General features: G+C 48.4%; 1 protein-coding gene across 3 annotated transcripts in view; it reads left to right on the plus strand.

Moving 5' to 3' along the window:
• The window catches only part of LOC137484487 (transmembrane protein 132D-like), a 202,348-nt gene that overhangs the window by 158,583 nt on the left and 16,211 nt on the right, over positions 1–27,554 (plus strand). For all 3 annotated transcript variants that reach the window (XM_068208332.1, XM_068208329.1, XM_068208331.1), the window contains one exon: positions 7,820–7,963. In XM_068208332.1, the coding sequence (XP_068064433.1) occupies positions 7,820–7,963 (144 nt within the window). The remainder of the gene's footprint in view (positions 1–7,819; positions 7,964–27,554) is intronic.

Raw genomic sequence — 27,554 nt, forward strand, 5'->3', positions numbered from 1 at the left:
CTGCTCCTCTGCAAGCTCTCCTGTGATGGTGTCTGGCAGCCTGCTGGGGGAAAGCCAGGAAGAAATCCTCCCCACATAGGTTTGTTTGTTTCCTTTTAAGAGCAAGCTGTGTTGGTGATCAGCTAGAGCAGCCTGTCTAGGGACCCAAATCAAGTATGCACACACGGCTCTGTGGAGTTACAGTTTGGGGCCTGTGAATTAATTAGCAATTCCTCTGAAGAACCGCAGCCTGACAACTCTGAAGCTTCCTGGGCCTGACTCTGATAAGCGGGGAAGGTGCATGACAGCTCCCTGGGATGGTGGCAGCCTACTTAGCACTGCAAACCACCCAAACACCAAAGGAGGGCTCCCCAGAAGGATGCTAACACACTTCCTAAATGCTGCACATCAAAGAGACCTTGTTGTCTTAAACCCGAGACAAATTAAATTTACATTGCCTCTAGAGCTAGGGAAAAGTGAACTCCCATGGGAGGGTTTGCCTCCCCAGCTGCCGGGGAGTGAAGGAGAGCCAGTGCAGCCTGGTGGCTTTGCCGGCACTGTCACAGCCTGTCCCCGTGCTGAGCAGCTCATTGCCCTCTCCAGCTTGCTCCCAGAAGCACAGAAAGCAGGGGTTTAAAATTCACTTCTGCTCAGGACACCTGAAACCCCTGGGTGCCTTTCTGCCAGCAGCAGAGCTGGCAGGAGCACTGAGCCCCAGGAAGGAGGCAGCAGCCCTCCCCAGCACTCTGCTCCTGCATTTGTTGTGTTTGCCACGTTGTACCTGCAAGGGAGCTGCTCCCTGCTGTTGGCTGCTCCAGCGGCCTGAGCTCGGCTCTGAGCGGGGCTGGACACTGCCCAGACACAAAACAAATCCAGACCCCTGCTTTGAGCCACTCCAGCTGAGCCACGTGGGGCAGGCCGAGGTGAGGAGAAGGGACGCAACAGGCAAATGTGTTCTTCGCTCCCTGGGAGTCAGATGATTTATTTCCTGGCTTTTTTCATCACTCAGAGATGTGGAATTGCATCCTGCAATCACAGGCAGTGTCCACACTTGGGATTGCCTGTCTCTGCTACACACCCTGTGAAACAAGGGAATTTCCAGCCTGGCTCCATGGGCAGGTACAGCAGCACCTGCATTTGCCTGCTGAGATGCACTTCTGTCCTTCTCGAGCATTTTACGGAGCATCACGGGCTGAGTAACGAGAAACCTCCCACTGCTGGTCATCGTCCAATGATCCCCTGTTCCTTTGTGCCTAACCCTAACCTAACCCTGCCTCTCCTTTTGCTCCTTGTCCCCCGTTTACTGCTCTCAGCACTGCACTGCACCTTCAGCTTTTCTTCCCCACCCCTCCTCCAGCCTTCGTGATCAATTCTGTCTACACCGAGATGAAAGTTGGTTAATAAGAATATAAAATAGCTGAAAGCTTTGCAAAAGTTAAGTCTGAGATTAAATAGAATCGGGTGTTTTTCCTGGATGCCTTGTGTGTGACAGTAGGAGGGGCAGACAGTCTCTCTGATTATCCTGTGTGGTTTTTTCCCTACAGCACAATCCAGCCATTGGCTGGTCTCTGTTTTTTAACTGGAAAATTGTGGTTGCTGGGCTTTGTGTGTAGTTGGGGTTTTGTTTCACTGCTCGTCCTTGCCACATCTGCTCCCTCCATTGATTCTGCCCCAGTGAGGAGGAGTGAGGCGTGGCTGGAGGTGTCACCCCCATCGCATGGAGTCAAAAATATTCCAGGAATCACGGGCTGAGGAAGAAAGGGTGAAAAATATATCCTAGTATTGACTCTGGCACCCACTCCTTTCTAAACACTGGTTTGCAGTCACATTTTACCATTCAAAAAATCAATTTTCCCCTCTCTAGCAGCTGTGTGGAGGAGTGGGAGTCAGCAGGTAGATCTGTCCAGAGAAACGTGCTTTTGGGTTTCTGGGGTGATCCTTTTTACCCCCGTGTCAGCACATCTGCACGTGGAGCTCTCCTGCCTGCACTGAGGAAAAAGGGAAACTGATTCAGCAGCAAGTGCTTGAATGAAATGGGATTCATTTGCTTATATCCCCCTCCTCTCTCCCATCCCCAGACTTCAGATTCCGTTCTGCATGATGAAACGTGCCCACATCAAACCAAACATTTAACCTTGGAGTTCATGTCAGTCTTTTCACGTTTCTCCTTCAGGTTTCACCGTGATTTCTCATATTTGCAGTATTTCAATTTGTACTTTCAACTCTTCTGTTTATATTAAAGGTCTCACAAATTAATTTGGGTTATTTCTGGCCACTGCTCCTTTGTTCCTTTGGACACAGAAGAATTGCAGCTGATTTTTCAATAATTTTTCCAGCGCATCCGAAAGAATCCGGAAACAACAGGGGAAATAAGAAAATCAGGATTATATTTTATATATTTCAAGCTCTTTGCAAGCTCAGAGCTGACAATAATGTACTGCAGGCGAGGAAATCTGCTTTGGAGCAATTTTGGTTTCTCAGCACCACCTTGTATCTAGCCCCACCAGCTGCTTCTAAAACTTGTACTTCAGCTGCCATAATCTTATCATTAAAGGTGGATTTAGGGTTTAAGAGGCAATGAGCAAACCCTTTTTCCTTGCAGCCAGGGGCTGGGAGATGACTCTGCATTTCAGGTGCAAGCTCAGCTTTACTCCAGCTCAGAACTAATCCCGAGTAGAGGAGGGCTGGTGCCACGACCCGCAGCAGCTCCTGGGGGGATGCAGCTCTTGGCTTTTTTCTCCAGCTGCTGCTTCCTGACTCCTCAAATCCCTTCCCTGTCGCTGGTTTTGTTCCCTACCCTTGCAGTGGTAACAGGAGGAAAAAAGCAGAGTTTGACCACATCCATGAGAATGTCAAGCATTTAGACTTTATTGGTTTAGAAGCTTACTAAATTTAAACAGAAGCATTAACATGGCCTTAGGCTCTCTTGACAGTTATAAACTCTTCCTTGGGGGGATTTCAGTAATGCTTTCTAATCAGCTTAAGGAGTTAATTAAACAGCTGTCACTTAGCTGCTTAATTCTGAGACTTGATGCTGAATAAGATTTGAAATTAGTTATGCATGACTGAAGCATGGATCCTCTGATATGGGCAAGAAGGCTGCTAGTTGAACAGGAGGCAAATCTCGGTCTTTTTTAACTAAATAGTGAAAAGATTCAAGGTGGGACCCTGGATTAATGCTCTACATGCTGATTAATAGAAAATACATTAAAAAGAAGAAAATAGAGAAGGTTAAGGAATGTGAAATGGGAGGGATTTTCAGGCAGCCGTTCAGTCTCGTTTGTGCGTGCTCTGGACGTCAGGAGATTTCAGGGGTCACTTTATTCTCTTCTGATTGCACTCTGCACATAACCCAGAAGCCAGAATACCTACTGGAACCCGAGAGGAACATTCTTGATTTTTGAAATTCGATTTTTAGCCTGCAAAGATATGTTCCACTGCTGTAATGAAGGATGTCTCTGGAGATCTGCTGTGCTCCTAGAACACAGTGAGTTACAGTGGCATGGGCAGTTTTTAATCTTCTTTTCCCTGTGGACTGCAGCAGGACAAGCACTTCTCCTCCTGAAGAGTGTGGGTGTGGTGGGTGGAAGGATGCACTTCACTGCAAGAGAAAAGCAGCAATCCAGTTTATTGGTGGTGAAGGCAGAGAGTTAAATGCAGTGGCAAATGTGGTTTGACAGGACGCAGTGCGAGGGGCCCATGAGCACTTCAGCCAGGCTCAGACCAAGCTGCCAGGGAGAGCCTCCCATGGAGTCCTGAGGTGCAGAAGGGACCCCCTGTGTCCCCGACTGCGAGGGGAGCTCGGGTGCAGCTGGATCAAAGCTAAGCATGAGTGAGTCATGCACTGGCTTCTTTCAGAAGTTATATATGCATACATATACACACACATTAGGAAATGCTATCTGTGTATACACCGACAACAGAAACAGAAATTTGAAAAGATTTATAAAGATATTGTAAAGTCCTTTTTTCACCCTAGGAAAGATAAGGCAAAATATGTCTGAAGGGAAATTAAATTTCAGGGAAGCTACCTATTAAAATTGAAAAAACCTAATAGGTATTCACTTCTGCATTTCAACTTAAATTGATGCTTACTGTGTATGTCTTCTGAATATGTTTCTGCTGGAGGGCTTAATATGCTCACTTATTTAATATGAATCTCTTCAATAAGCAAAGAACACTCGCTCTAGCATCTTCTTTAAGGTATTACTATTTATTTACTGTGGTAGCAATTTCAGAATAAGGATTACCTGGTCTTCCATTTCTGTTACATGCAGAGACATGTTCTTCTCTGATTATTTCATTTTGTCATTGGAGGGGCTCAGTGTAAGTGAATTATAGAGATATGCTGTGTTAATAGTTAGAGGAAGTTCAGCACCTTTTTAATAGCTGCTGAGGAAATCAACTTTTACCGGTGAGACTGTTTGGCTGTAGCTTTGCAAAAGCATAACTATTCCCATCCTGAGGAGCCCTGACATTTTATCTCCTGTAATCTATGTTAGTTATAGATAAAGAGCATAATGTTTCTTCAGGAGATCCCTTTTCCACTCAAGCAGCAAAAAGCAACAGTTATAAATTAGTAACTCTTTGGATGTATGGCTTTTACTTGCCGAGGCTCTGAACTGTAAATCTCGGTGTGGCTACGCAAGTTCCCTGTTTGTTTCCTCAGAATGAGGTCATTTCCACGCGGGCAGTGTTCAGCCCTTGCTGGCTGTTGAGCAGATGCTGCAGGAGCTGTCTCCGTGCCCTGCAGCGTGAGCTGGTCTCAGTGATGCTGTTGCTCTGTGCTCGGGGGGTGCAGAGCAGAGCCTGCAGAACGTCCTCCGAGCCCTCCATGGCAGGAACAGAAACCTCTGCAGGCAGAGCACCCAGCCCCGGGCTGGAGGGCAGGACAGCCCAGGGCCCCCCAGGGCCTCCCAGTGCCACCCAGGGCTACCCAGTGCCTCCCAGTGCCACCCAGGGCTACCCAGTGCCTCCCAGTGCCAGCCCAGGGCCACCCAGGGCTACCCAGGGCCTCCCAGTGCCACCCAGGGCCTCCCAGTGCCTCCCAGTGCCTCCCAGTGCCGGCCTAGGGCCACCCAGTGCCAGCCCAGGGCCACCCAGTGTCTCCCAGTGCTGCCCAGTGCCACCCAGTGCCAGCTGCCCTGCAGCCTCCAGCAGGGCAGGGAAGGGCAGGGACAGGACAGGGCAGGGCAGGGCAGAGCAGGGACAGGACAAGACAGGACAGGGAAGGGCAGAGCAGGGACAGGACAGGGCAGGACAGGGCAGGGCAGGGCAGCATCCCCAGCCAGGGCAGGAAGGGCTGCTCTGGGAGGCACTCTGTGTTCAGAGTATCCAGAGCCAGCCCTGCAAAACTCGGAGCCTCAGAAGGAATTCATGGAGCTTCTGAGAATCTCTCGCAGTTACCGGCTCTTACCAGGGGAAATTCCATTTGCCTTTGGAAAGCAGAGCTCATTAATCACGCTGTTTCAAAGGCTGGCTTATTAAAGTTCCCTTTGCTTTATAAAATCATTGCGAGGGTCACAATAAATGGATCCAGGGGAGGGAGGGAGCTGTGGCTGCCTGGGGGAGCAGCTCTTTGCAGCTCAGTGCGAGGTGTGAGCAGCTTGGTAGGTGCTGTGGCCTCCAGCAGCCCCGGAGAAATGAGATTCGTGCCCAAGCGCTCACAGAACCCTGCCAGCAGGGCCTGACACCGGTTCTGTGATTGCAGCGGGTGCTAACAGCGCTGTGCTGCCAGCTGCCCCCTCTGCAGCTCTGCAGAGCCTGCAGGGAGCAGCAAAAGGTTCTGAGGAACCTGGCTGCAGAGCCCAGGTGTGGGAAAACCACAGAACCTGGAAACTTCATTGCAAACCCGAGAGCTCCCTTGCCTGAGTTGTTCTGCGCTGAGAACGAACGTGTGCTCAAGACAGACCTGACTGTACAGGCAGATACTCTCACCCTTGGATGAATTATCATTTAAACATATCCGAGGGGCTTTTGTGCTGAGGGAGGGAAAGGATTTTCTTCTCAAGTTATCTTTTTGTGAAATCCTCTTTCTCCTTTCCCTAAAGATCACAGTGAGGATGGGGCTACCTTAGCAAAGCAGCCATCAAGTGACCAGGAGGGGTTTTTTTCTTTCTTTAAATATTGCTTTGGGTCTGAATAAAGTGTGTCTGTTTCTTTAAATAAGAGGAAAAGGTCTTTTTGATGTGAATGCTTTAGAGGAGAAAAATCTCAGCTTCTCAACCCTTTAGCCCAAGAGGCAGTAGGAGCAGTCATCATTTGGTAACTGGGTTCCAATCCCCACTCTCTTGTCTTCCAGGAGTAAAATCAGGTCAGTCTCACAGCTCATAGTGGGAGCTATTTAGATAATGAAAATTTATCACCTGGGGGGCTTTGGGAGCCTTTATTGCACAAGAGCCAGCTGAAATCAAGAGCCTCTTGTTCTACAGGATGGTCCCAGCTTCACAGGCACAGCTCTGAAAGGCTCAGAGACCTTTCCAGAAATGAGCAGGATCTTGCAGTTCGGGCTGGGAGGACTCGGGCAGCAATTTGTGCTCAGTGTCCTGGCAGAGATCAGCCAGTCTGTGGTGCCAGACAGAGGTGACACCCAGGTGACAAAGAGCTCTGCTTAGTCTGATGCTCTTCAGGTAGTCAGAACTCAGCACTTGTAACGAAGAACTGGTAAATCCAACAGGGGAAACGTGTTTTGCAGCAGGCACTGGCCACCACAGAGCTCGTTTTGTTTGCTGAGCCCAGGCCCTCCCAGCATCCCTCCTCTGTCTGAGAGAGGCTGGGTTTGCACAAACCTCTTCAAGAGGTAAAGAAAGAGGTGTGGGGAGGTGCTTGCCTTCCAAGAGCCAGGATAAATCCTAGAAAACGGGAGAGGGTCTGATCCCACAGAGTCCTGTGGTGCAGTCATTTGCCCAGGACCCGAGTCTGACTCTGATTCCCCTGGAGGCAGAGCAAGGGAAGCCACGGTGCCTGTCAGGAGAGGCAGTGCCACTGCTCCACGGCTCTGACCTTGCCAAGACTGCGTCCCCAAGAGCAGCTCAAAGCCTGCCCCTGAGCTGCGCCCCTGAGCTGGCCAGCCTGGCGTGCAGGCAGAGGGGCACTGCTGGCACAGAATGTCAGTGTTGGTAGGAAACCTTTCAGAAAAGGGGTAAAGCAGCAAGACTTGAGAGGTTTTTAGGTGATAATCCAGATGAGCACATGTTGCTGTTGGACACAAAGTGAGTACACAGAAGCTTGGTAAGTTTAAGAGAGAAAAAGACTTAGTTTTATTTAAACATCTGGTGTTTATAGAATTCTAAAGGTGATGGGATTGCCACCTCTCCAACCACACTGGTCCAAAGATCAATCCATCATTTCTCTCCACCCACAGAGAAATATGTAAACTATTCTATTTCTACATGAACCTGTGTGGGAACTCTGACTCTCAAACATGTGAACATGATCAGAAGGCTAAAGAAGTTTGATGAGAGCTTTAACACTTTCAAAAGGACTATAAAAGAAAACTTAACAATTTAAAAATTCAAGTAACAAGCATGCTGCTCAGGCTGGAGGTGTCACTGCTGCCACGTGCAGCTGTGCCTGTCCCTGTGCTGCAGGGGCACTCCGGGTGCTGCTGCTCTGTTCCCCAGGGAGCCTCAGCAGTGAGGGCAGGACAGATGCCCCCACAGCCCTGAGTCACAGCTGGGAGCTGGGTCAGGGCTGCAGGGAGGAAACCTGCCCGTCCTGCCCACTGCACTTGAACAGTTCTCGCCACAGCCACGAGGAATTAAAGCTGAATCCGGGTGGTACTGACGAATTAACAGCAGAGTATGTACTCTAAGTGGCCTTGTGTTTTCTTTTCTCTTAGGAAGCAGAGATCCTGAACACAGCTATTCTCACTGGGAAGACAGTGGCTGTCCCTGTCAAGGTGGTTTCTGTGGAAGATGATGGGACTGTGACAGATCTTGTGGACTCTGTGGAATGCAGATCATCAGATGAAGACGTCATTAAGGTAGGATCAGGCGGCTCCTTGCACAGAGGCAGAGCCCTGCAGAGCAGTGCTGTTCTCGAATGGAACAAGTTCTTTCATTTTCTGACTGCTCTCCTGCTGCAACGCCAAGATTTATTATTGCTGTTATTGCTGTATAGCTCGCTCCAGTGAAGCAACAAACCAAACACAAAATCACAATTTCCCCTCCTGCTCGTCGAACACGTGGGACTGCCTGACACTTCTCCTGGAAGCGTTTCCAGGGCTGACTCTCCCTGTGCCTCTCCAGTTCCACGGGCTGAGTGCTGGCAGTGCTGCTGCTCTCAGGTGTGGCTCAGGGTGTGCTCTCCTGGCCAGTGCCAGGGGAGAGCTCACGGGAGTGCCTGCAGGTTCCTTCCTGGCCCTGAAACGGGAGCGTCACTCTGGAGCCTCAAGGTAATCCCTGCTTCTTGGAGGCTTTCAGCAAGAACCACTGCTACCACTAAAATGGTGTAAGGAATCAATCCTGCAGATTTCTATCTGCTTGATGAATGGTGAAGAGGAAGGGGCTGCTCAGCAGTGGTGATAGCTGCAGATCAGGCACAGAGGATTCCAGCACGGTGACACAAAAGTTGCCTTGTCTGCAGCAGCTTTTATCTCTTCACAAACTCCTCTGTGGCTGTCACTCGAGAAGAGGAAACAAGAGATGCAGCTACAAATGAAAGTTCAAATTGAACTTTTTATTGTTTTTCCTATAACCAGCATGTCCCAGAAGGGTTGCAAACCCTCCAGGCCACGCTCCCAGCTGCTGGGAATGGCTGTTATCCATTCACTCCTGGGAGCTGCTCCTTGCTGGGGCCCTGGGGCTCCTCTGGCTCTGGGCTCCAGCAGCTCAGGCTTGTGTGCAGCTCCAAAGCCTCCCGAGCCCCAGCAGCTAAAAGCACCCCTGCTGGTGGGCATGTTCTGCCTCTGTGGGCACAGATGGGTAGTTACTGCCATTTGGGAGGTTTGAGACATACCCACAAGTCTGGTGGCTTCATGTCACAGAGCCAGTGACAACTCGGGCAGAGTAAGTGAAGAATAGTGCTGGGCAGAGCTGGAAATGGTTTCTCCTGAGCTATCTGTTCTGACAAAAAAAAGAAATAATTGCAATTTCTTTGCTCATTGGACTTGTTTTAAATGATTTCTTTATGGTAATTTCTTATACATGAGACAAACCCCAGCAATTTCAAAGTTTAGTATTTTTAATGCTTCCCTTTTAGAATCTTCTCAATGTTCTATTTACCCAATTAGCCCTGTGTTGGTATTTTCTGATTAAACATGTCTTTCTGGCTGTATTATTAGGAACCTTTGGGGTTTGGGAGTTTTTCTCTTCTGTGAAGCCCTTTTGGATCTGGTAAATCTGCCAAATATAGCCAACTGTTGGACTTCATTTGATTTAAAAACAGAAGGAAATTATTTGTCCTTATGTTGTGGGAGTTAATGGACTAAGTCCTTACTAACTCACTCACCTTCTATTTCATTTTTTTTTTGGTGAATTGGAAAAAAAAAGGTTTTGAAAGCAAATGCATCATTTGGGGGACATGTAAAAAACCAGCTTTGCTTCCAGATGTTTTGGTCGCTGCCTGTAAGGACATGAACAACCAGTCAGTGCCTGTGTGTGTGGTGTATTCACGTAGCCACACCATTAACAGTGGTGTCAGTGACAGCCCGTGCCACAGCAGGCTGTCTCCAGCAGGGATCAGGGCATTCTGCAGCAGCAGAGAGGTTTCTGCACTGCCAAAATGAGTTGCCAGTTTAAAGTGAGCTCTTAATTGAAAATGTGTCTCGAGTTTCCAGTTTACCTGCTCTGGTTCAGAGCAAGCCTTGTTCACAGACTTCTAATGAAGATAAAGATATATAATTACTGGCCAGCCTTCAGCATGCAGCAGTAATTAGAGTTTCTGTTCTCTGGGCATTAGAGTGGGGAATAGAAAATGGAAGAAAAACCTGCTTGAGATGCCCACTGAAATAGAAAGATTAAGATTACCTTTCTTTGGGTCTTTGCTGTTGCTGTTTTTCAGTGCATCTGTCAAGTAGCATCTAACAGATTGATTATGTCTTCGTGGCTTAGCTTTTATTCCTGGTTTTTTGGTGTTGATTAATGATGAGGTTAAGCTGATTTTCCTTGCAGAATGAGGGTACCTCATTCTTCTTTTCGTTTCAGGGTCCACATTTATTACTCACTTCTTTCATCTGAGACTTCAAAGAACTTTAAACAGCTGGTCCAAACTCTGCACTGACTCTTTTTGTGCCAAACTGCACCTACCTGAACGTGGTTGAATATGTCAGAGCAGAATTCAGTCCATTGAAGCAGTATTTTTTTGGACAAATGATTATCAGAAATGATTTGGTCCAGCGTGACAGAATAACCACACCAGAAAATGGAGGTGTGTTACAGACTCTGCTTCACTAATGAGGACTGTGAGACACAGAAAAGTTTAGGTGTAAATTTCAAAGTGCTGTAAGGTGTTGACCATTTGTAGAGAGTAAAACTCCTACTGAACTCATGGGAAAAAAGAGAGATTTTTGAGCAGACTTTATTTTTGCTGAGTTATTAGTAAGGAATAAACTCTCAAGATTATTTTAATCAAGAATAAGGAGAGAAGAAAAATCAGCTTCTTTAAATCTTTCATTTTGAAAAGACATTTCTGTTTCCAAATAGCCATTTTTTTTCAAGGCTCAACAAAGCCTGGAAGTTTCCAAAGCAACACTTTCCAGTGCTCTGGGTTTTCAGTTTGACGAGTTAATTGAAAATCTGCATTTCAGTTACCCTGAAACGAAAACTCCTTTTTGTTCAGTTTGTTTGATCAGACACCTGAAAGTTGCCAGAAGTCACACAGTGCTGGAGCCAGCACTGGGAGCAGGATTCAGCTCCTCTGCCCCTTTTTTGTGCTGTACTGTGTATTTCCTAGAGGACTGCATTTGAAATCTGTGTGTTAGCCAAACCTGTGTGCTTTTCCACCAGAACCCCTGCAGCTGATTTCTCCTGGAGGCCCTGGAGCTGTGGCAGGGCTGCCAGGGAGGCTGGGGGGTTTGCCTGGATGGATGACAAGAAGCTGCTTGGCTCGGGGAGTGGAAGGGGGTTGTTGTTGCTGCTGGCATCCTTGGCACAACCTGAACACTACCCCAGAGCCCTGCAGGGTGTCCAGCGTGGCCTCTGGGAATTCCTGTCCACAGAGTCCCAGAATCACACAATCCCAGAATCACAGAGTCCCAGAATCCCAGAATCACAGAGTCCCAGAATTCCAGAATCCCAGAATCACAGAGTCCCAGAATCCCAGAATCACACAATCCCAGAATCCCAGAATCACACAGAATCCCAGAATCCCAGAATCACACAGAATCCCAGAATCACTGGGTTGGAAGAGACCTTCAAGATCGAGTCCAACCCAGCCCCAACCCCTCAGCTAAACCCTGGCACCCAGTGCCAAAGCCAGGCTTTGTTAAACCCATCCAGGGATGGTGAGTCCCCCACCTCCCCGGGCAGCCATTCCCGAACTTTGTCACCTTTGTGTAAAAAACGTTTTCCTATACCCGAGCTGTGTTTCTTTCCCTTGGGGCAGCTCTCCCAGCGCTGTGCAGCCGCCGTGGCGGTGGGGGCTGGCCTGGCACTGTGCTTGTCGTCTGGTGGCCCTGGGGTGCTGATCCCCCTGCTCCCCACAGTCCAGCATGGGCACTCACTCCTGGTCCAGGGAAGGGTTGGCAGCTGCTCTGCTCTGACACTTTGGAGTGTATTAGATGGGAGAGCATCACACTTGGCAATTTGTAAAATATTACTGCAGGCTAATAAATCTTTCACTAACACTTAGTGTGGTTTTATCAGTGGTAAAATAACATCTTTTTAATCATGTGACAGACTTAGGGAAGCTGAAGTGTCAGAGCATTTAAAGTAGCCTGAAGCAGACAGTGTTTTAAAGCATGAAACTTTCAGCAGCTGTTCCTTTTCTTCCTTACACTGGTGCACTTCAGGGAGAAGTTGATTCTAAAGTCGCTGGAGTGACAGAGTAAGAAATCAGAGGGAGAAGAGAATGGAGTCAGGATGTTGTCTGCTCCTCGTTCAGCACTGGCAGCTGCAGTGCCGTGGATCTCAGGCTGTGCTCCAGGGCAGCCCTGGACGTTCCTCTTGCAGCACAATCCTGGGTCCCTGTGTGATGTTGTTGAGCCAGGGACGGGCGAAACGACTCGCACGACTTCAGAAGGCAAAATGAGTGTTTATTCAAAAGCACTTCTGTCTTTATAGAGAACATGGTGAACATTAATTCCATTGGCTTTAGAGTAAAAACATTTCACCTGACTGGTACACTGGACTCAGGTCAGTGTGGTAGAACACATCTATAAACAATATGAATGGAAAGCAAGATAATGGATTGTTTACATTCCTCTGGGCTTTTTCCCAGGCTTAGCCTGGCAGAAACCTTTCTCTTTTTCTCTCTGACTGAACTGAGGATGTCCGCAGCTGTGGTCACACAGGTGTTCAGCTGGAAGGGCAGAGGTGTGAGCTCTCCGTGGGGGCACTGCAGAGGTGCACAGAGCCCTCCGAGCAGGGCTGGGAGGGGAGGTCCCGGTGCTCCATCAGCTCGGAGCAGGCTGAGAGCGAGGTGAGTGCTCCTCACGGCTCCTCGGGTCTGCAAAGCCAGCGGGTCTCGGGGGAAGCCAGGGCTCGCCCCGGGCTTGCTGCAGGGAGAAGGACAGGAGAGAGGGATCATCCTGCCCGGGGCTAGGGCAGAGTGGGAAGAGCCAGGAGGAGCAAGCCCTTGTTTGAGGAGCAGTGATCTGTCAAACTGGCTAACCAGAATGTGCAATATTTTACATACATAATATAGAACATAGCTGATGAATCTGTGCCTTGAGAGATCTTCAGTTTGTGCCATGATTTTCCATAATATAAAGGGATTTCTCCCACCAGCTGAGCAGCCTTATTCCTTCCCAAAAAAATTTTGATCCATCTTGGAAACAACCTTGATTTAAATCAGCAAATGTATGTTTTTATTTTCTGCAATGTCTAAACATTTCATTTTTACAGAAAATTATTAAATCATGTCCTGTCCCTTCAACTCCGTTTCAGTATTCCTGACATCGGAATCCATCTGACCTTTTCACCTTTGGATGGAGCAGCTTTAAAAATGAAAATGCTTTTTCTGCTCTGCTCTAGGAATACAAGACAAACTCAGAAAAATGCACTGTCAAAGCTAAGAGTTGTAATAATGACTATAGAGTTCATGTGCTGCTGGTGTTGCTTATAAAGGCAGAAGGCACAATTTTAATCTGTCTCTGGTATGAAAAACAGACATGGCAAAGATGAATTCTGAATGTGGAACCACTACAACAGACTTGCACCTCCCAGGAATTGTCTGAAACTCACCTAAAGCTGTTGAAGTTACTGGATTTGTCTCTCATATTCTGCCAATTCATCTTGGGAATCTTGGGAAGTAATGAGGTTTCTGTGGTGTTATTTGCCTTTTTGTAATCATCCATACTGAAAACCCCAGTGGGACTGCCACAGTCACTGTTGCCTGTTCCTTTATATTTTTGAAAGGCTGTAAGCTTATAAGATAAAAAACTTCTCTGTAATGGAAAAAAAAATCCAAATAATTTCTGAATTGAGGCTTCTTCAGAATTCTACAGAAGATACCCAGGAATCTGGGGGTTTTGTGCTTCATGGGAAAAAATACGTGTTCTTACAGAGCCAGGGATGATAATCTCTTTCTGTGGGTATTTCTCTTCCTTTATAGGGAGCCACATGTCTATATCCATAAAAAGGATGAGGCAAAATTAAAGGAGATCCGGACAGTAATGCCAGGGGGGCTCCCAGTGAGCAAGTGTAACCATTAGCTGACCAGCAGGGGCTGATGAATGTCCCCAGTGTGCTGAAGCACGGCTGGGTGCAGTTCTGTGGCTTTTAAAGCTCACCCGGAGCTGCCATCCCTGGCTCTGCTGCCCAGGAGTGCAGCTGAGTGAAAATTAATCCTTTTTTGTTTTTTGGAATGAGCTGTCTGCCTGCTCAGCTCCCTGCTCCCTGGCTGAGCTCTTCTGGGATGCTCCCAGTGCCAGCACTGGGGAAGGAGTGACTCTGGAGCAGGAACCAGCAGGAATCTCTCATGGGAGGTGCCAGGAGTGCCTCTTTCTGCTGTGTGTTTGTTTGTTAGCTGTGGAAGGGGCTGGTGTTGCTAAAATAAAAACACATGTGACAAGATCTTTTCAGCTGATTTAAACGTGCTCAGATCCAAGGACTGTGTCAGTGTTTGCCGAGGGTGAGGCTCATGTCCTGGGGTAGAGAGAAACAGAGACATTTCTAATAACAGAAATTATAGAGGAGTGCTGGTCAGAGCTGAGGTGTCCTGAACATCAGCTGTGGAATACCTGCAGGGCTCCCAGAGCTCTCAGAGGCAGTTGGAGGAGCCAGGGGTGATCCTGGCCATGCATCCGTGCAGGGAAAGGGGAGGCTGCGTGAGTTAGGAAGGCTGGGGCTGAAAGGCCACAATGAACCTGATTTTTAATGCTGCCTTTGTTCTAATGAAGGAAGGACTCATGGTTAATGGCTAAACCTGGGATGGGATTTTAGGCGTTGCAGATTCTAATAAGGGCTCAGCCTGCACACAGCGTGTGACACTTGATTTTCATTTCTCCCTTAATGAGCGTGGATAACAACTGGATATCCCTGGGATGCGTTCTGAGGTGCTGCACTGAGCTGTGTTGCTGTGGGCTCTGCCATGTGCTTTCAGCTGTGGCGTGGCTGTGCCACTGTGGGCCCTGGCACGTTGCTCTGTCTCAGCAGAGATACACAAAAGATGTGTCACGTGCTGAATTACCTCGACACACAAAGAGCATCAATGCCAAATCCCCGGAGAATAATGTAACGTGTAAGCATCGTCATTAGACTTGTTAATAACATCCATAACCCTAACTAAGGCAGAGCACAGGCTCTCCAGAAATCATTCCTGTTAAATTTCACTTAATCACAGCCCATACAAAATTCTGTCATGATAAAACATCGGTGGCTGAGTAAGGAAGGATTTAGAAATATTTTCAGATTTCTTACATAACAGAGTCTGTGCAGGTCAATTGACTGAAGATTTCTTCTCTTTTATTCACTGTCTGGACCATTTTGCATTTCTTTTAGGATGGTGACTTTTGGCTACCCGTGTACTTCTTCTCTTTGCAGTTATATAAAAAAATTATGCAGTACTTAAGGATTTCAAGAGAAAAGAAGGTAAAGCAGTCAAACACACCCGAAAATGCTCGAGATGCCAGAATAGCAGGAGTTACCTGGGGGCAGTTTTTGAGCAGAAATGATTACCTGTAGCAGTCCTCGTGCTCCACACGTGGGACAGGCTCTGCTCTCCTGCCTTTCTGACACTGCCCTGGCTGCTGTATTTCTTTCTAGGACACACCAGTGCCGTTGGTTTCCCCCATCAGCTGCCCGCAGAAATGCTGAACAACTCTCCTGCTTCAGCCTTGGTTTGCAGCATCGTTCCGTTGAACTGGTTATTGGATGATAAGCCTGATTTCTGAATCAATTTAGGCATTCAAATCCAATTAATTTAATTGCAAATTAGAAACCTAAGCACCTACAAAAAGTGGCTTTAATGGCTCTTCAATTTTAACTAAAAGTGTAACTGTGTATTTAGAGCAGGTGGGTATTATACAAAGCTGATATTTTCTCCCAACTTAAATAATCTGTTCCTTATAATAACTATTAAAATAATGTGATTATTTGCAAGCAGGTAATTATTTTGCAGCTGTAAAGGGGTTTTGTTGGAGTAAATTTAGGGCATCTTCTTTAGACTCGGGGATTTGAGTGCTCTCAGCAATTTCTTTGAGCATTTGTGAGCATGTGAAAAGCTGCTGTAGCGTTTGAGCCTTTGTGCAGACCTGGAGCCGATTCCAGAATGGAATCTATGAATATGACGTTCCATTACATGCTCCATTTCATTGCACTGAAAGGCAGAGAGGGAGAAGTGAAACTTCAGTAATGAAGGGAAGTATCATTTGCCCTGGTGAGGAGGCTCCTAAAGGCTCAGGGGACGGTACTAAAGTATATTTCATGCATTGTCTGTGAGCATTACACGAACTGCACTTGGCTGTCAGTAAAAGTCAGTCTCACACGCGCCCACACATACAACCTCTGTCAATGATTGCATCTCATTTCTGCCACTGGAAATGCAGATTTAGCCCGGTGTGGTGAATGGGATTGCTGTGCACTTCATGGGATGAGGAGAAGAGGAGGTGTTCCTCGCTGGGGAGCTGTTTGTGTCTGAGCCGGGCTCTGGCTGTCGCGGGCTGGCTCTGCCTGGCACCGCCTCACGCTGGCAGCAAGCATCAGCCAGAGCCAACTGCACTTGTTCCAGTGCCACAGCCGTGAGTCTGCCCGTGTTTCCTTGAAGGTTCTTCACACTTCTTGATGATGCTGAGCTGAGCTTCAAGCTTGTAACAAATCTTGAAAGCCAGTGTCTCCCTCGGGCTCCGAATCCCATCGCCAGGATTTCACGGGGGCCTGCAGACGGAGGAGCAGCAGCCCCTCTGGCAGTGCAGTGTCTGTACTCCGCTAATTTTTGAAGACACCTTGACAAGTAGTTTTGCAAATGGTGCCCTTTGTTCCCAGGTTAAACAATGTGTGTGTCTAATCTCATCTGGAGCGCTCTGCTCCCTGAGCAGCCTCAGCTGGGCAGCATGTGTTGATGCTCATTTCTCCGCAGCTCTGTGGAGGTGTGATTAACCTCATCCTGGACTCTGCAGTACCTGAGCTGACAGCTATCATCTGATCTCCAGCGAGGCTAATTACTGACAAGATTTCCTTCGCAGCCTGGTTGGTTGTTTTGTTGAGTGGATAAAACCAAGTGGGTAAAATGAGACACTGAATATCTGAATATATAAGGTGTGCTCAACACAGGAAAACTGCAGAAAAGAAATTTCTGGGGAAGAAGAAGGAATGGCCCCAGAATCTCATTATGTGAGGGAGGACTTCCTTCCCTGGGCAGCACAGGCAGCAGTGAGGAAGAGCCTGGTCCAGTGCTGGTGGAGCCAGTGTGTTCTGGAGCCAGTCCCAGTCTGGCCAGTGAGTGCTGGCAGATCCCATGGGCACTGCAGGCTGCCCTGACTTCTGATGATTTAAATCCCAGCACCATAATGAGGCCACCACTCAGCCAGGCTTTTCTGTTTTCCTGAGCCCAGCCTGGCCCTCCCTTCAGTCAGGAGCTGCCCCTGCAGTGGCCAGTGCCACTGGAACAGCCTCCTGGGGTTCCTTTGCCCTTCACAGCAGGACAGGAGTGGGCCAGAGCAGGGACAGGACTGACCAGCGTCTCTCTGAGATGGAACTCCGGCATATCCCATGTATTCCATGCTCCCTGAAGAAAGAAAGCGAGGAAAAACCTTGCTGAAAACAACCTGATTGTGTCTGCATGGGTATCATGGCAAAACAGAGCAAACTGCTGAGGGTGATTTTCTTGCACAGATATAAAATGAATGCCAGCCCCCCGTGGAACAGACCCAGCACCAGGATCTCCCACTTAGTAATTCTCTGCTCCACTAAAACTTACCTAGCCTGGGGCTCCTGGGGGCTTTCATCAAGCCTCTCATTTGTTAGAGGCATATTTTACCCTTTCACGTGAAATGTAGCCTGAAATACAGAAAAGAGCAGTTCCTAATTAAACTCCTGCCTAAATCCATTATAGTTTCTGAAGCCATTGAGACTGGGAGATGAAAAGAACTTTAATGATCCCAGTATGTAAATAGAGATGTAAAAGTTTGTTTGGAGGAATGAAGGTTAGAGGCCAGATAGGAAACCAAACATAAAGCCTCTTGGTGGAAATTGAATCACTGCATTAGTTATCATGGATTTTCATAAAAATAAAGTAATAATGCACATTCAAGTTTCAGTTCGTAAATACGAAGTGACAGCCTCTGAGTAAGCCGCTGAAATTATATTATAGAACTAAAAACGAATAATAGAGGAAATTGAGAAAGCATAAGAGAGGGTTGTAATAGAATTGGGCATTGGTATAAATACAAATCATGAAAGGGAGATTGATTTAGTGAATGATATGAAACTCAGGAACTTGAGGTGTTAAAAAGATCATCTGCTCATGTGATAAAGAATGCCTAAGGCTGCACAACTTTTAGCTGAAACAGCCAGATTTGCTTAAGGTAGGTGAACTCTAAAATTGTGTGAGGAATAATGTATTGGCAGGGAGCTTGCTTCTGCAGGACACTGTTGCTGAATTAAGAAAATTACCTTTTCTCCTAAGTTTTACAAGGAGTTCCAGGAGTAGGAACTGCTGTAATCCAGGGAGCCTCTCCAGTGACATTCCGTGGCAGCCAGCAGTGGGGGTCCGGAGGAAAGCCCTCCTGGAGAAATGGAGGCACAGGCCATCCTCGGGGCGGTTTTGTGTCCCTGCCAGGAGGCAGGGCAGCCTCAGATTCCGTGGCAGTGGTGCCTCCCTCTGAGTGTCTGCTCGCGGTCAGAGATGGGTTCAGCTTGTGAGAGCCTTGCAGGCTCCAACCCAGCCACCCCTGAGTGCAGAGGAATGGAAATCCCCCCTGTCTGCACGTGTCTGAGGGAAAAAGGCTCAAAGGTCCAGATGAAATTGTGCTGAAACCTCCTCTCAGTATCTGAGGGTGACAGAACCACTCTTCTTGAGTTTGGAAGCCAACAAATTGGAATTGCAGCTTCGTTCCCAGCAGTCCTGAAGGTCTGAATAACTCCACTCCGAGATTTGCAGCAGTCATGGCTCTCTTGCAAATATCACATATTCATTTCCTTCTCCCTGCTTTGTATGGAATCCCGCTTTCCAAACAAATGGCAAGAGAAGGATCAAGGACCCTGTTCTTGCCTGCTGTACCTCAGTCCACTGGATTATGCACATCCATACACAGAGGCTGGAGAGTCCAGGGAGGAACTCTGCACATCCTGTAATCAGCTTTTCTCTTCTTTCCATGCTGGGGATCACCTCTGCTTCTGAAAAAAAAAAAAAATCTTAATAATCTTAGCAAGTCCAGAGCATCTTCCTGAGGCAGACAGCCTCCTTCCCCTTGGGGGACTGACCAGCCATGAGACTTTGTTATGAACATCACCAATTCCTGAACACAGAACGTGCAGGATGTGTCCGTGCCACAGGCTACTTTGTGTTCAGATGGAGCCTCTTTTATAGTCTGGCTGTTCTTTCCTCTTGGTTGTTTGAAGATAGTTCAGATATCAAGCTTCAGGACTCACTTCAATTTCCCAGTAAATAGCTCCGTGGTATGAGTGCTTGTCAGGATGGAAGGAGTGTGAAAGCATTTGAAAGATCAAAGCAGCACGACTCCCATCAGAGTCAATGGGAACAAGCAGCTAAAATCTTACAAAATGCTTTCAAATTATCCTCCACCTTCGATTCCCTATCCTCGCTGAAACCAGCTCCTGAAACATTTTATTGAATGTGTTCTCTTGTCATTTCTCTGAAAGCAAAAGGAAGCTTGGAGGAGCTGTGGGCTCAGGTTGGCAGCAAGATCCTCTGCTCCCCCTGACTGCTCTGGGAGCTGGGGCACAGCTGGGCTTTGGTACTTGGTGATGGGGAGAAAAGCTGGTGTTCTTCTCCTCTGCAGAGACCCTGGGCATGTTCTGAGACCTCTCTCTGCTCTGGGGCTGTCAGAGGCAAGCCCCGAGCCCAGTGCTGTGTCTGGCTGTTCTGCACGGCAGGGCTTTGCTCTGGCCAGGCCTGGCACTGCCTCTTTGAGCACATCTTTATTGGGAAAGCTCCTGCAGCACCTCCCAGCAGCACTGAGCCTCAGTGCCCAGGAGCTGCAGCGCCCAGGAGCTGCAGCGCCCGTCAGAGCCCACCCTGTGACATGAGCAGCCATGAATAAAACATTAATGAACAAACAGAGCACAAAAAACACCTTTTATGAGGTCAGATGGCAGAGATGAAATAGAAACTGCATCTCTTCAGTCCTCACCTGGACTTCTACCCATTCCACAAGTGTGGGCTTGTTTAATAAGTTTTTCTGGACTGTGTGAGAGGAAATGTTTCTGGCCTGGCTTTCCTATTTATGCTAAATGTAGCTGTTTGCATTGTTTGGTGGATTATTCTCCAACGTCACAGTAATGAGACTTCATTTCTCACGCAGATAGCACTTGCAGATAGCATTCCCCAGCACTTTGTGGCCACGGGAAAGCTTTGTAAGCACTTAATTCCTTCATTCCCACAATGAGAATAATGCTATCTGTACTATATAAATAGGTGTTCATATGAAAAAAGGCACACAGAGACACACATTTATGTCATGAGCACGGAGCCCTCACTCTGATGTGCTTTACTAAGTGTTGTCAGGAGTATTTTTTGCAAAATGCTGAACTGCTGTTAAATAATAGGAGTAGTTCAAACATAAATGTTCATCAGCAGCACCATTGTTGTTATTATTTTACTTGACTGTGAAATGAAAGAGTATTGATCCACAGTGATTTCACTGTCCTAAACCAGCCTTTTGTTTAGCTGTCTGAGGAAAACAGGATGCCTTTTCTTCCATCTTCTTAATACCTTTATTTCCTTGAACCTTCTTGATTTAATGCGGTGTGGTCAATTTTCAGGCAGTGGTTTGTCTTGCGCATCAGAATGCTTCACAACTAATGCTGTAAACACAGGTGGGAATGGTATCTTTAGCTTTTTCTCACATCTAAGAAGGGAAGAAGGAAGTTTGAAGTTTGTGCACTGCAAACTTACTTAACTGCATACCAGCAACATGGATTGGGAAACTTCAGTGCACTGCTGTGATCAGGAAGGTGCTGAGCACAGCCTGCTCTGTCCCCCGGGAGGGTCAGGGGGGCTGTGACGGGAGGATGTCCCAGGGCTGTGTTCTTCTGCCTCTGGTGCTGTGCAAAACACATTTCCCAGTACAACAGGGCCTGCTTTGCTTTTGTGATCAATATTGAATCTGAGGAACAAAGATGAAATACTTGTGTCCTTTTTTACCCAGAAAACCTGCATTTCTTGTAGATGGCTTGCATGGACTACAGACAGGAAAAGTTGTGCATGCCTTGTCTCACTAAAAGGCGTAAAAATCACTGGAATTTTCCAACTGAGGTGAAAGGAGCAGCACTTCCAGCTATGGAAAACATTCTCGAAAGTCATTTGTCTGAGCAGATCTGAAATGCTACTGCAGTGGTTAATTATCATCTCCAGTCCTCAGTGGTCCCTGGAGCTGGAGAGTTTTGAGTCAGATCCTGTCTAGTTCAAATCCTTTTCTGCACTGATGTCACCAGGCCAATCTTCCCCATCCTGCACTTAATTGTTTCTATCCAGCTTTGTACTTTGCCCTTACCTTTCTTCAATCTCATCTATTTATTTCAGATAGTTTTCTACACTATGAAGATCATTCTGAATTCTAAGCTTGTTCTTCAGAGAACTTCTAACCCCTCCCAGCTTGGCATCATCTGCAAATTTAATGAAATTAATTAAATGAAAATTAAATGAAAGGCTCGCATTGACTTCAAGGGGCATTGGAGTGAACCCAAACTGTCTTACATCTTTCACAAGTGGTTCAAGTGAAATACACTTATTGCTTCACAGGCCATTTTTGTGAGGGAAAAAGACGGATGCATGTTGAATAATTCAGGGTCCTCGCTGCTGACTGAGAGAGATTTAACTAATTTGTCAAAATAATGACCCCTGTTCACAGCAGGGAGCAAGTGGGTTTGGACGATTCCTGTCCCCAGAGAGAGGCTGGAGCAGCCTGGGCTCGGCTCAGCCCCTCACGAGGGGCTTGCTCAGGGATGCAGAGTGAAGGGCGAGCAGAGGGGTCTGCAGAGGGTGGGAGGTGTGCTGGAATGAGGGTGGGAGCTCCCTCCCAGCCTGCTGGCCAGAGCTGCTGCCCAGGCTGCAGCAGGTGCCACTGGGACGCCGTGGCACAGCTCAGTGCCCAGAGCCGTCCCTGCTCTCGTGGGAGCCCACAAACGGCACCTGAGGGAGGGGAGGTGTGTTGGTGGCCAGGAGGGGACAGGAATGCCCTCCCTGCTGGTGTCCTCACCCACAGCTCCGGTGGGGAAGGGTTCTCTGTCCCACTGCAGGGCAAACTCTGGAGTCGCTGTCACAGCAGGGGAGGGTTGGAAAACATTCTCTGGCTCTCCAGCCTGTCCGTGTTGGCTGGTGGCAGCTTTCATCTGGCACTTGTGTATTGTGGCTGCTGCTGGAGCACAGCCCTGCTTATTTATGCTTCTCTGCAAGTGATTCTTGGCTTAAAAAAGGCGTAGGACTCTTTCAGAAATTTTTCATGCGTTGCTGTTGCATTATTTTTCCCCTGTCACTTCAAAGTGTTGGCCAACTTTCCAGAGCCTGTGTGTGTGCATGAGTGTATGTATATTGCAACAGATTTTTCCTTTTTTTCCTAAGTTGTGATGTTGGATATCTGAACACTTGCCAGAGGAGTAGAATTAGACTTTTCCTGGGCAAACTCTGTGGCAGAAAGAGGACTGGATCCTTAAAACTCTCTGAAGTCCTCCTGTTACCAAGATGGAAATCTCTTTGTCCTTGTAGCTCTAAAGTCTGCCATTGCTAAGCATATTTCATCTCCTCTTGGCTGCGTTGCAGTGGCTGGAAGGCAGTGCCCTTGCTGGAGTGGTGTCTGAGTTACACAAGTGATTTCAGCAGCGTTTGGTCATTGTTTGCTCCGTGCCAGCTGAGAACGGCTCAGCTCAGGTTGGTGCCTGCAGACCCGGGCTTGTGGGACGCTGAAGTCTGAGTGCACTGAGGAGTTCAAGCTCCTCCTCTCCTTTCATCCTGGCATTCTCTTCTCACTGCAGGGGCTTTTCAGTCACTTCTCCTGTGCAGCTCTCATCTCCTTTAAGTCTGTGGAGGTCTGGTCTCCTGCTTGGCTGGGGTCACATCAGCGCTGTCCCTAATTAAAACTGAGGCATGACCCACTTCTGTTTGGACATGTTCCTGTTTGAGGGAAGATATGTGGCTGTTTGGGGCAGGACCAAAGCTTTCCAGAGCCAAAGGGAGTCACCCCTGATGGGTGGAACTTGGCTCTCCTAAGGACTGCATCCTTGAGCATCCGGTGCAGCTTGCTGGAGCAGGGCTGGGGCCGTGCCCTGCCCCTGGTGAGTGCCCTGCCACGGCCTGTGGCACAGAGATGCCCAGGCTGGTGAGTCTGCCCAGTGCCGTGGTGTCTGGAGGGAGATGTGGAGCTGAATTGTGCAGGCACAGCTCCACATCTCCCAGCTCCGAGCTGTCAGTGCTCAGCTGGCTCTGTGTGCTGCAAATCTCCACAGATCTCTGAGCCCGAGCATCCCTGTGCCCACAGCCAGCTCAGGTGCCCCTTGCAGGTGTGTTGGGAAGGCTTGGCAAAGGGCCACCATCACCAGCTCTTGCTGTGCCACGCGCCTGCCCTCGTGTGCAGCCTCGCCAGGCTCTGCCATCCCTTTGCAAAAGGTGAAATGTTCTTCCTGAGCCCTTGGTAACCACCTGTTGCTGCAGCACGAGCTGCATAATTAGAACTGACAATCCCTGTCTAGAGATTTCTTGGAAGCTGGAAAAATGAGAATGTTGTCAAAAAAACAGCGACGCTTCTAGTCTGCAATGCAGTGATGGAGATGAAAGATGAGTGAATCCGAGGAGGCAGAGAATATATCAGCCCAGTGCTTTTTTCTAACTAATTTAGAAGTCCAGAATGGTCTGGAAGAATTTACATTTCTCTTACAGCCTTAAAGAAAAAACATTTTAAGCCAGCTTCTCTATTTCTTTTTCTTTACAAAGAAAACCAGCAGCTGTTGGTTTGTTGGACCAAAGTTTAACAGCAGTCATGCATAAAACTGCAACAAGGGTGGTAATCTATTTTTTCATCAGTTGATGCAAAATAGTTTTTATATTTTATTTGGTTTGAAGCAATTTTCCATAAAGTTATGAAAACCCTTTAAAGGAGGATCTTCTTTTTGTCTAACAGAGAGAAAATAAATGTCACTGGGAATGAACGCAGGGTGTGTGGAGGAGCTGCAGTCCATGGGGATGTGCAGAGGAGCTTCAGCCCGCACTGCTCAGCACATGGCGGTGGCCTGGCTGTCCCTGCCAGCCCCTGGAAAGCAGCACCTGTGCCAGAGGCAGTTGAGCTCCGTGGTGAGGCAGAGCTGTGCCCTGCACAGTCTGGCAGAGCTCACCTGAGGGCACAGTGAGCAATGGCTCGGTGAGGCCCAGGGCAAGGAGGAGAACCACAGGAGCTCTTTACAGAGAGAGGCTCGGTAACGTGGCTGTGTTGTGTGAGTCGGCAGTGCCAGCAGAGCAGGCACACAGAGCCGGGGAATGGGGGCTGTGCACGTGTGGCACAGATGCAGCCAGCCCCAGCCTCACGCCTGCCCCTGGGCAGACAAAAAGAGAAAAGGTCCCACTCTGCTGGAGCCATGGCAGTGGCAGAAGTGTGGGGACCCCACAGGAGCGCTCCTCTGGGATTCTTGGGGCTGTCCTGTGCAGGGCCGGAGCTGTGCTGATCCCTGTGGGTGCCTTGCAGTTCAGGACATTCTGGGGTTCTGTTACAGCAGGGTCTGCTCTGGTTTGGAGCAATGGGATCCTGCTGGGAGGAGAGCCCTGGCATCTGGGGTTTCATTTCTTGGCTGGGTCACAAATGCCCTGTGAAGCCTCAGGTGTGGGGTTTGGCCAGTCTGGGTCTGAGCTCCCTGTGCCCCTGGGCTGTGGGAGCACTCCAGCCCCAGCCTGCTGGGACAGGCAGGCAGCACTGGGACTGCTCTGCTTTTGGGGAGAAGCAGCAGTTCCTGGGGTCCTTCAGCTGCCCTGGGGGAGCACAGGGATTACAGGAAACACTTGGCTTTGCTCAGACTGGTCCTGCAGGCATTCTGCTCCCAGCTGCTCCCGGGGACGGGGGTCTCACACACGGGATGACAGCCCCTAGAGCTGGCTGTTGCAGGCTGTGTGGATTAATTACCTTCCTGTCCTCCCTGCTGCTTCACTGACTGCATCTGACCAATCTGGGGCTCTGACTGTCCCCTTTGCAGCCTGGCTTTGTGTTCAGTCCATTGGATCTGTCACACTGCTCATCAGCTCTGCTTCCCTTGGACATCAGCTATTTATTGCCCAGAGACAAGCGAGCTGTCTCCCTTGCACGAGCGTGAAGCAAAGTTGTTCTGTTGTCATTACTGCTCTTTAAGCTTTCCTGTTGGGGGCAGAAATGCCATTCTCAGTTCAGTGGTGAGAAGCTTGGGGGGCTGGCTGTGTTCAGCATTCCCCTGCTTTGCTTGGGTGGCTGCAGTGGGTGATGCAGAGTGCTCGTGGCTTCCAGATTCAGAGGGAAAGACAAAGATGGAACTTCATTAACAGGAGCAAGAAAGTGTTGTCACGTTGATTACAAACAATTGTGGCTCCTAAAATCTAAAGCTCGAGGTGGGCTGAGTCCAGCAGCTTCCTGGCAGCTCCTCAGGCAGTGCCAGCCTGGCTCAGGCTCTGCTGCCGTCCCTGTCCCTGACTGCCAGGAGCAGACACGGAGCTGTCTGGGTCCTGTGCTCCCTGAGCATCCCGAGCTGCAGGTGGGCAGGGAGCCTGCTTGTCCAGCAGGAACTGCAGCCCAGCCAACAGCAAATGAGGGGGGATGGCTGTGGCAGCAAGAGGAGTGGGGAACAGCAGGAGTGAAGGAGGCCCTTTGGATTCTCTGTGTGTGCCCTGGACAGAGCTGCACCCCCAGAGCTGCCCCTGCCCCCAGCAGCAGCTGCTGCGGGTGGGGAGGTGAAGGGCTGGCCCAAAAAACCTCACAGAAATGTTATCAACAGAAAGATGCAGCTGTGTAACTCCAGCACCTGAGCTCTCCCTTGTTTCTTAGAGATCAGGCTCTGCAGAATCCCTGTAAAACAAGGGGAGAGGAGCCTTTTTTTACAGGTACATCAAAGGGAGATTAAAGGCTGGATTCTTAGAGAGGTTTAAGCACCAAACTCCCCTGGAGTTCAGTGGGAGTTTAACACTTCAGTATCCTTCAGAGTACTGATCTCAATAAATGACACCCAGCCAGCTAGTAAGTGTGGGAGGGAGCTGGGAATTAATGCCAGGCTTGGGCAAAGTGGTTCTGTGCCTCTCTGTCCCTTCCTGCACATGGGAATAGCACATTCACCGTGCCAAAGGTACCACGGATTCCAGGAGATTGGATTTCAATTGAGCAGAGTTTCATCGTGATGGTTTTGTTTTGATTTGCGGCCCCAGCTGATTAAGGCTTATTGGGGAAAGTTTGGCAGGGTTTATTCAGTCAGAATTTGTAGTCCTGTAAAGCAGCTTCGTGAAATGATGCTAATTTCCTTGGAATTTCATCTCTGACAGAAGAAAAAAAGAAGAAAAGGATGCTACCAGGTTCTTGTTGTGTCAAGGAAACAACTTGTTTTGACATTTCCAAAATGAAATGTTTTGATTTTTTCATTTTAAAATAACTTTTTCCTTGATGTTGTGGTATTTTTACATAATTTTAATCATTTGAAATTGAAATGAAACTGAATTTCGTGACCCAAAAATGAAAGCAAATGTAGGTGTCTTGCAAGCCCTGCTGAAATGCAGCATTCATCTCCAGGCAGCTCGACTGCCAGTGCCACGGCAGAGGGGACACTCAGCACCAGGGACAGATCAGGTGGCCCTGGCTGGTCTGAGCTCAGTGGTCAGAGGGGAAAAGCTCTTAACAGGCAGCCCATGGACAGAAATAAATCACAGGGCCGGACAGAGTGTACAGAGACTTGAAAATGTGCTCACAAAGGGCTGGGCAGAAGCTGCTCTTCTGTCACTACAGCCCCAGAAAATGTGTAAAATCTATGCAAATCCACTGCACGGAGAGAAACTGACTGTTCTTAGTCGTGGAAACGGGCAAAAGAAACATGGAAAGGAAAAACCCCGTGAAGTTTTATCTGCCAGATCTTGATTTTAAAAAGCAAAAGGTGATTCCTGAGGAGAGGCTGTTAATGAGGGGATTTTTCAGTCGGTAACACCAACACACAAGGATGTTGTGTCAGACCACAAAGGAACTATTGCACTTGCAGCTCCAATTGGATGCTTGCCCAGAATTGCAAGTCCTTTTAAATGTCCCACTGCGTGTTTCACTCGAGTATATTCGGCTGAGGATAATATATTGATGTTTGCCACAAAGCTGCAGAGCAACCCAAAACATTTCTTAGAAATTAATTGGTATCAGAGTTCTCTTAATCAATATGCTCTACGAGATGCTGCAGGTGGATTAGTGCAGTAAAAACCATTTTTCATGTGCACAGGTCTCTGCTAATATCTATTTATAGCAGTGCTAGGTGGGCTTGCCTCATGCCACTGTGGAAAGCCTGGCAGCAAACAAGACCCTCAGAAGCTAAGGCAGGCGTTTGTCTCTGGTAGAAAAGGCAGCTGCAGCTGTGGATGCAGGGTGTTTTGGTACCCTGCTGCAACAGGAAAACCTCAGCAGAACGGTGTTGACGTTTGAAGGTGTGGACTTCCCAAGTCCAGAACACCCTCTGGTTCTTCCCAGTCTGCAGAGCTGGGATGGGTCACCTGACACCTCCTCTAAGAAAGGCGAGGTCACAGAGCCAGCTGGGAAGGACGAGGAGCTGTGAAGTCTTTGGGCACGGCTCTGGTTTCATAGGACCATGGGATGGTTTGGGCTGGGA

Source organism: Anomalospiza imberbis, chromosome 18 (genome assembly GCF_031753505.1).
Source record: "Anomalospiza imberbis isolate Cuckoo-Finch-1a 21T00152 chromosome 18, ASM3175350v1, whole genome shotgun sequence".
NCBI classification, from domain to species: domain Eukaryota; kingdom Metazoa; phylum Chordata; class Aves; order Passeriformes; family Viduidae; genus Anomalospiza; species Anomalospiza imberbis.